Source organism: Priapulus caudatus, unplaced genomic scaffold (assembly GCF_000485595.1).
Source record: "Priapulus caudatus unplaced genomic scaffold, Priapulus_caudatus-5.0.1 Scaffold1294, whole genome shotgun sequence".
In the NCBI taxonomy this organism is placed as follows: Eukaryota; Metazoa; Priapulida; class Priapulimorpha; order Priapulimorphida; family Priapulidae; genus Priapulus; species Priapulus caudatus.
In genome coordinates this window covers 66571-75383 of record NW_014578355.1, presented here as the reverse complement: position 1 = coordinate 75383, position 8813 = coordinate 66571, and the positions used below count along the sequence as shown (strand labels likewise).

General features: G+C 42.5%; 1 protein-coding gene across 1 annotated transcript in view; it reads left to right on the top strand.

Moving 5' to 3' along the window:
* Positions 1 to 5536, top strand: part of LOC106816134 (programmed cell death protein 10-A-like) — a 7460-nt gene extending 1924 nt beyond the window's left edge. The window contains exons 2-7 of the mRNA XM_014820690.1: positions 157 to 210; positions 1282 to 1402; positions 1708 to 1834; positions 2214 to 2295; positions 2517 to 2599; positions 2967 to 5536. Of these exons, the coding sequence (XP_014676176.1) occupies positions 157 to 210; positions 1282 to 1402; positions 1708 to 1834; positions 2214 to 2295; positions 2517 to 2599; positions 2967 to 3051 (552 nt within the window). The 3' untranslated portion in view covers positions 3052 to 5536. The remainder of the gene's footprint in view (positions 1 to 156; positions 211 to 1281; positions 1403 to 1707; positions 1835 to 2213; positions 2296 to 2516; positions 2600 to 2966) is intronic.
* The last annotated feature ends 3277 nt before the right edge of the window (positions 5537 to 8813 follow it).

Sequence of the window (8813 nt, the reverse complement as noted above, 5' to 3'; positions counted from 1 at the left end):
GAATGGACTCCCGTACCCGTAGCCTCGAGACATTAAGATACGGCTACCGTACCCGTAGCCACTGCCTTAATAATAAGTACCACAAATGCTCCGGTTCTTTTGTGTCGACCATCAAATTAAGTTATTACCCTGATATCATCTATTCATGTATTGCAGTTAGGTAAGAAGGACATAGCAGCAGCTCAGACGCTACGAGTGGCATTCAGTAAGGTGAGTTTGATGTAGTTTGACTCTGCTTCATGCAATGCCATACATTCCAGGATCTTTGCAGCCACCTATGTCACACTTTTGCTATTTATTACACTCTTAGTGACGGTTACAAATGAAGTTAAAGTTACTTGTATGATCTGGGTTAAATCTAGATAACGTTTCCAATAATATCGGTGACAGGGCTCGAATTAACCGACGGCACCGACGGCAATTGCCGTCGGTGCCCCTATCAATCGCCGTATACTGCCCCTGAAAATCCAACCCGACCGACGGCAGTGACCTGCCTTGCCCTTTTCTGTAATTGCCGTCGGTGCCTCTGGCTAGACTGGTTTGCGGCCGCACTGTTTGTCGCAGAGCGTGTACATTGTCTAGCAGAGCGTGAGGCCGGATACCAGTCTACCTTTCGGCAAAAACAATAATATATAACGTGGCTTGCTGCCAACCACTGCCAGTAGACGATCGATAAATCGTGCGCCTGTGTACATGGTGTATGCCCGTGGTAAAACTCAAATATTTAAATGCTGCACGTGGACTCGGCCCGCGCGCGATTTAAAGCGCGGGAAACAACGCTCGCGCAAGAATGGCCAGCTGTGATCTGTACGGTGTGTAGCTTGTGTAGAATTCATACGATGCCAGAAAGTTTTTCATAACAATGGTCTGGGTCTGGGCTAGTGGAAGTTAGGTCAGGGCTAGTGGTTTTCCTCAGTTACAGTCACTTACTAGCCCGATGGTCTAGTAAAATAAAAAGTTAATGTTGAACCCTGTTACTGTACTTCCATTAGCAGAGGGGTGTATCGGGGTCGGTGTTATGGTGTAAGCTTACATGGGGGCGGAAGACGATGTACATGTGGGTGGGAGACGGTCTGTACATACACGGTAAAAAACAAAAGTGCCTTGGTGCCCTTCTCAAATTGTGAGTGTTGCCTTGATGCCTTTTAAAATTGCCTCGGTGCCCATCCATTTTAGAGAAAATTCAAGGCAATTTCTCACATGCCCCCAAAAAATTGCCTTGCCCCTCTTGTCGCTTAATTCGAGGCCTGATCGGTGATATTTGTCTTTGTGGGGCTGCAGGTAGAGGCAATGCACCCAGGTTTCACACACGACCTTGTGACAAATGTGCTTCAAAAAGCAGATGTTCCGATCAACATGAATGAGAATATGCTACGGCTGGAAGGAGATCACAGTAATCCAGGTATGTTGAAATTCCAAGGGGAGATGTTTTGCCTTCTACATCTAATTAAGTGCTCAAACCTCAGCTGTGCAATTGGTGTTGCTTCAGAACTTAGAACTGAGTTAATATATGTTTCTCATTGCTTTATTCTAACTGCCCACGATGTAAATATGGCGTGTGTGCAATACATTTGGTAAGCCATCTCGCCAGTATTTGTGCGTCGATTGTCAGTTACATGGCCTTGTTCGAATTCAACCAGCAGTTGTTTGAATTGGACGGAAGCAAAATAATGGCACTATTTATAAATGTTCGCATTTATGTTATAGAGTTTCTTGTGAACCGGGGTGAAACAGCGTTCAAGGAACTCAACTACAGAGCAGTGACACTGAAGAAAATTCTGAGCTGCATTCCAGATGAAATCAACGATAGGAAAGCATTCCTAGAAACAATCAAGTGAGTCTAATATCGTTAAATAGTTGAAACTTCTCTAGACTGTTAAAGTAGTAAAGCATGAGTGTGATGCAGGAGTGCTGACTGCTTTTTGAGTGTGCCCTACATTAACTTACCTTGGGGCTTGCTAGGTGCTCCCTTGTTGCAGACACTGTTGTACTATAAACAAATGTTTGGTTAGTTAGTGGTAACTCTTGGACCTTGATGACACACATATGGCTTGCAGACCAAGATTTGGGTTGTGAACCAGTGATTAGGATCCATTGTCAATATAGAATTATTATAATTGATTACCGACCAACAAATAGCATTGCTGCAGTTACTGTGTTGTGGGAGAGGTGCCGCCAGAACATTTTCTCTAACACACCCTTTCTGGTTATAGAGAAATTGCGAGTGCTATCAAGAAGCTTTTGGATGCAGTGAACAATGTCTTCATCTATGTACAAAACCAGCAAGGAAAGCAGGCGAGTCATTGTAATGCTTCTGTCACAATGTAACCTAAGTTAACAAAAAAAGAACTTTAATTGTGGGTCCTAATGCCGGTGATTTGCTTTTATGTATCACAAATAATTCACACAGTTCTGTCATTTCATGAGCGAAGTTCGTTTTCACTTGCTGTAACTATGGATTTAATCGTTTAAAGCAAAACTTTGTAGTGATGTGTTTTCATTAAAATGACTTGCAGATGGTTGAGACAAGAAAGCGTGAATTTGTTAAGTATTCAAAACGATTCAGCAACACGCTTAAAGACTACTTCAGGGAAGGACAGTAAGTATATGTGCTTTACAGAAAAACGGAAGTACCTTTCCACAGAACATCTTTATAGAATGTAACGTAGAAGTAAGACGATTAAACAATACTATAAAAATGAGCCAGTTGTTCAATCTTAGGCAAAATGATAAAGAAACATATATATACCAGATTACGTAATGCACACCTATACACCTGAACCTGCATCACCTGTTCCCTTCCCTCGCTTCTCGTCTCTTCTCACTCTTTCTCTCCCCGCTCTCTCTCACCTCTTTCCTAAGGCGATGATTTTTCTCCCCTCCTATTTTATTCAGACTTCCTGTGACAGCCGTCGACCAATAATACTCTGCTGTGCTGATTGTATATTATTTTCTTTTCTCTGAAGGGCGAATGCTGTATACCACAGTGCTAACTGTCTCATCAACCAGACTAACATCATAATGACCACAATTAAACACAAGTGTGAGTAGAGTGGAGAGTGGTATGTGCTTCTCCTAAAATATAAGCAAGGTATGAACGTCGACAAATGTTGTTGTGACGATGCTTGTTTTCTAGCAAGAATTGTTGCCGTGACAACAGTTTAAGTGGCGATAACTAGGATAGAATAAGGCGAGTTACGCAAAGGAACTATTTCACGGCAAAATTTCACTTAGAAACGCCGCCGACGTGGAAACGTTTCCGATTATTTTTATTAGAGTTGATCAGCGAAGGTGAAAGATAAATGCAAACTTCTGGTTTTGATCGATACTGCTCTAATACCAGCTATTATGTAAGGAAGCAGTGATTTTATACTACCGTGCTGTCGTTACGTGATTGTTAAAATATGTTTATTGTGTGTAGAGAGTTATTGCATGACGGTTACGTCCTCGTGTTGTCTGAAAAGAAGCATGACTGTTGTGAGAACGCTGGCACAGAAATGAGCAGTCTAGCTTTGGAACGAGGAGCAATGCATTTGTCCTCGAAGCAAATGTTGGATCCTGTTCCGAACACCCATGCGGATGTTAATTTCTTCACGTTCCTTCAGCAGGATATATAGTGCGGTGTGATCAGTCTGTGTGATTGTGATCAAAAGCACATTTACAAAGCTGATGGTTTGTTTGCACTTAGAACTGAGACTTCCGCAATGTTAATCTTAGTTTTACCGTTCACATGATAGTGTTATTTAATTAATTTTTCTTGGTTCGGGACATAGACGGAATTGTTCGGGAAAAATTTCAAGGTATTGTTAATTGGCACGGTTAACTTACTGGCTTAGTGACAGTGATATATATATATACATTTCGGTGATAAAATATGTTCCAGCAAAAATGAGAGTGAATAGGAGAAAGGTACAATGGGATACATAACTAAAGGTGTAACCTGATTTGTGGTGAAGGGTTTCCTGTGGCCATTTGAGATGATCACTCCTTAGTAATGAAATCAGATGGCATATAAAAGGAATGATGATGGATAGATGTATACAAATCACACTGTAATCTTCATGAGATAGCAGTGTGCTTGAATCAATATTCCCAAGTATTCACCCAACACAAGAATGGTCACCTTCCGTAAGAGTTAATACAGTTACTTGTGTTGTGCTGAAGTTCGTAAAATCACCACCGGCAGCATTTACATATTCATAGTACTATCGCGACACGATGTTTTCTGTTTTAATGCGTATGCACTCTAGTGGTGGAAACCTTGCATTAACAGGCTATATTAGATGTCTATATATGGTATGCGGGGTGTGCTATTTGGAGGATACAATTACATTGTCGAATGAGTAGTTGTTATTAGCATGACAGGAAGGTGACTGCCCATCGAGCAAAGCCTGTGGTGCACCGTCCGGTGTGGAAGGCCGTTAGAATCCGGTTCCAGCGATTGACGTTCTTAGTGGGTTATTATTATTACCATCTTTGAGCAGGTCGTAGCCCTCGAATTACCTCGGGTTTCACGATCAAGCTGATACCCCGTTTACGCTGGAGTTGATATATATATTATTCAGGCGTGTTCACCTTCGAAACACATACAGGTGCTCGAAGAAGAGCCAGGATTGTGAACGGTCAAAGCTTGCATTGTTAGGCGTCGCGACCTGGACATCTGTCTATCTGTGTGTGTGTGTGAATGGGAAAATATGTAAATATTGTTAAACGAATGAATATCATTTTCAAAATGAGAAGAGAGCGCTTGAATATTTAAAGTTGGTAAGAGGAGTGGGTACTGGTCGGAGGTACTGAGACCTGCTATTTTCTGGTTAATTTGCAGTAATATTCTTGATATAATCCATTTGTGATCATTTTGGAATACTTGTAACTTGCTGTGAATAGTTTTTTGGGTCGATAACAATTCTGGTAGGACTGCAGATATGCTTCTGCTAAGCCAACCCCAAACTCTCCACTTGTGTGTTGTGTATTGGTTTAAAATAAATTGTACAACCCTATTACTTTTTTGTATCGCCATTGATGCCAGTGGATAAGACGGGTTAATTACAATTTTAATTATTGTCCCGACTGTTTATTACTGTAAGGGATTGGGATATATGCTCGTGGGAAATGGGTTGCGGGTACAATTGTAGATCCATTGCGCAAGGTAAATGACCGAAAGATTGTTCCCTCACACAAAAATTCGCAAGTTGATTAGAAAGCCAGAGTGAGTCATACAAAAATCATAGGAATACAGCAGAAGATGTGAATATTACAATAATTTTATTCGTATAATTTACCACGTCAGCCTGAATGTTGCATCATGAAGCAGCGATAATAACGCATGAATGTCAAGCAAGATGTGTGTGTGTATGAATTCATATTTATCTTCTGTTAAATCCAGGAAATTAACTTACTATCGAAATTCTCGATCTCCCTTCGGAAAATCTTCACCAGGATGGGATCTCGAAGGAAGATCGAAAATTTCGATAGTAAGTTAATTTCATGGTCACAAATTCATAATCACAAGATAAATACGAATTCATAGTTTCCAACGAAATCCAATGAACTTATTTCATTCATAAAGATGCGTGTGATTACACAAACCCTGTATCATGGCACAGAACTGCCTAGTAAGGCTAACTGAAGCGACAATCTTGTTACAACCTGCACGAGCTTAAATGTAAGGTTTTCGCCCATGAAGTTCTGACGCTGGCAACTCACGCCAGCCCGGGCGAAAACACGAATCGATGTCCGTCATTCCTACAAAACGCGGATAAGGAGGTTATATGATCCCCTCCAAGACCTACACGTGCCAAATGTACCAAGCATTGTCCGCCATGTTTGATAATTACGGGGTACACACGCCAAAGATCCTACGTGTGCATAACGTGGCAAGTGCGAAAAAGCCGGGTAGATTTAAAACGCGATGATTTATAAGCACATGGACAGACACGTTATTAACGAGTGGGCATCTGGAGCAATGAAGCTCTAACGATTCATCTCTTATTTATGCACTAATTAAGGAGCATTTAATGAATTTATATGTACATTAATTAAGAATTTCCTAACGCACATAAGTATCCCCCAAAAGCAAATCTGATTATGCACAGGTGTTTACTCTGATGTTAAATTATATTTAATAGAATAATGAAATAGAAATCGACGTGAGAATGCTAAGTTGATCCTGTTACTAGTTTGCAGCTTCAAATATAAGCAGTTGTCATTAGAGATAGTGCCGAAAATAAAGGTGTTTTTTGAACTATTATGATCTACAGTTACACCTAATAAATAATCACATGTAAATTTATACAGTGAACTGATGTATACGAATATTTAGCTGAACATGCTGTGGTAGAAAAGGCCATATGTAATATTACCAAGAGTGCATGCTATTACGTAGATAATGACACCATCACATAAATGAGGCCCAAATACCGAAATTCACATGCACTGTTCTAAAACGAAAACAAACACAAAAACAATTAGTTAAACAGTTGGAACCGAATCGGCTCGTTCTAATTATGTGATGACCGCTTTAATCGTCACTGCATCCAGCAGTTGCTTTGTTCCGTATCGGCGCTATTCGTAAGTGTTCGTCCGCGGCACGCTAGGACGACACCGGTTGTGTGTTTGCCCGAACTAAGACGACACCGGAGTGGCGGACGATCGTACAGCATATCACGCTCAATGCGCCACGAAAACATCGAGAAGTGCGTGACAAGTAACAAGCGATGTGAACTAGCTGCGATACGCCTCCACACACGTCGATGTCCGACAAACGCCACGACTCGACGAAACCCTCGAGAAAGAGGGTTCGCTGCCGACTTCTCCCCTACACCCAAACTTAACCCTTTGATCATGACACCTGCCCTCCCCCCCAAATATTACACCCACCCCTGCCTATGACCAGTACCCTTCTGACCTCTGGCAAGTATACCTGCCCCTCCCTAGCTCTAAAAATAATAGCCCTTCGCTCTGCCACAGGCTCAGAACGAAGGTCTATAGTTCTAGAGCTCCCCCCCCCCTCCCCCGGATTGTTGCTCCGACAGTACGCACGCCGAATCGCACGTGCACGAGACCCGACGCCGCGTGAAAATAAAACAAGTGAATGTTGGCACCGTCGGACGCTACGGCGAAAAGTAAAAAGTAATTACGGGACTGCGATCGATCCACCACCACCACCGCCACCATGCGTGCGCACTATATATAAAATGCATAGAGTCGCAGCGCCAAACAAACGTGCTGCTCACTTGTTTACAGAGGGGGTTACCGCCTAAGAGAGAGGTCCGAGCGTGGTGCGTGCTAAAGTTTGAGCGCGGCACGCAGCGAGGAACCGTATAGGTGTCGCGCGACTATAACCACAGAACAGGGTAAAAAATACACGGGAGTGATTCGCTCTTCAAACCTCTGAAATCGCTCCCGTGAGGCTCAAAATAGCTCCCGTAAAAATTTTTGACGAGAGCTATTTTTTCCAGACTTTTGAAAAAGAGCTCCCCTGAAAAAAATAATTTCCCCCCTGCCACACACAATGAGGACCCATGATGTGAAGTGCCCTTGGGGTGACACGACTGCCAATTCTCAGCAAACGCACTGCCACTTGGGGCGGTTCTTATAAATAAAATTATAGTAAATAAACAGAAACAGTATTCAACTACCACGTTATCATCTACCAGTATTAACTGTCTCAATGTTTACGTACTCGCTAATGCCCAGTAATTCCACATAAAAGCCTTTCAAATATCCCCTCTACAGCATTGTTACTGCGCGCGTGCTAGTAAGCATATGGATGGCATTTACATGAACATTATTAGACGATAGAGAGTACATAAACCTTCAGACTTGTAGTAAACACAATTTCTGTTTATTTACTATGATTTTATTATTGGAACGGCCCAAGTACCTGTAATGCTGGGTTTACACTATCGATTTTTGTCAGCAAATCGTACCGATTTCAAGTGCAACACAATCACCGTCCAACACAATGGGCTGAAATTCGATTGTGTTGGTGTCGGAGTCGGAGACAAGTCGACGAGTTGGCGAAATAGAACGTGTTCTATTTTGCTCGACTCGGATTCGTGAAATCGGCGAGTTGGATAAATCTAATTGGCTTAAAAACTTTCACGTGATACCTACTTCCTCTACTACTTATTATAACGCACATACTTCCTCTTCCTCCATTCTCCAACTTCCAACTGCAGTGTTTCAGTACTGCAGTGGGGGTGTGTGCTCTATTTTGAAGATATTCATTCGGGTTGCACGTCGCCCAAATTGCTCTTTGGACATTTTGCTGAAAAAAATACGGCCAATTCCCACCGAGGCGGCTGCTCTGGAACGAACTAGCTTAGTATTAGCAGAATTTTTCAGGGAGTCACCACGGGACTTCCGTGCGATATGTTCGAATCAAGCGGAGCTGTTTGACTCCGCGACTCGCTGTTAAATTTCGCCACCTGCATAGATGACGAACACGTACTTTGAGTAAACGCGTCTATAGGTTTATTTCTATAGGTATGGAACCATCACTACACAGAACTAGCTAGATATCACCGTAAATTCGCACGAGCGCACACTACATAAGTCGATGACTAAGTGATGTCGAGGGCCGCGACAAGACTTGGTGATACAAATGACGTCTGCTTAACTGAAGACCATGCGTCATCGATTTCGCGACCCTAGGATTGTTCGTTGTTAGACCATTGAGAACCGGTTAAGAACCACAACCGATTCCTCGTCATGATCCCGGAGCAACCAGTCCTTCTACAGCGATAGCCGCTTGCCAGGAATTCGTCATGGGAGGCATCCTCCCCTTCGGCCCTGCTCTCATTCAGCTG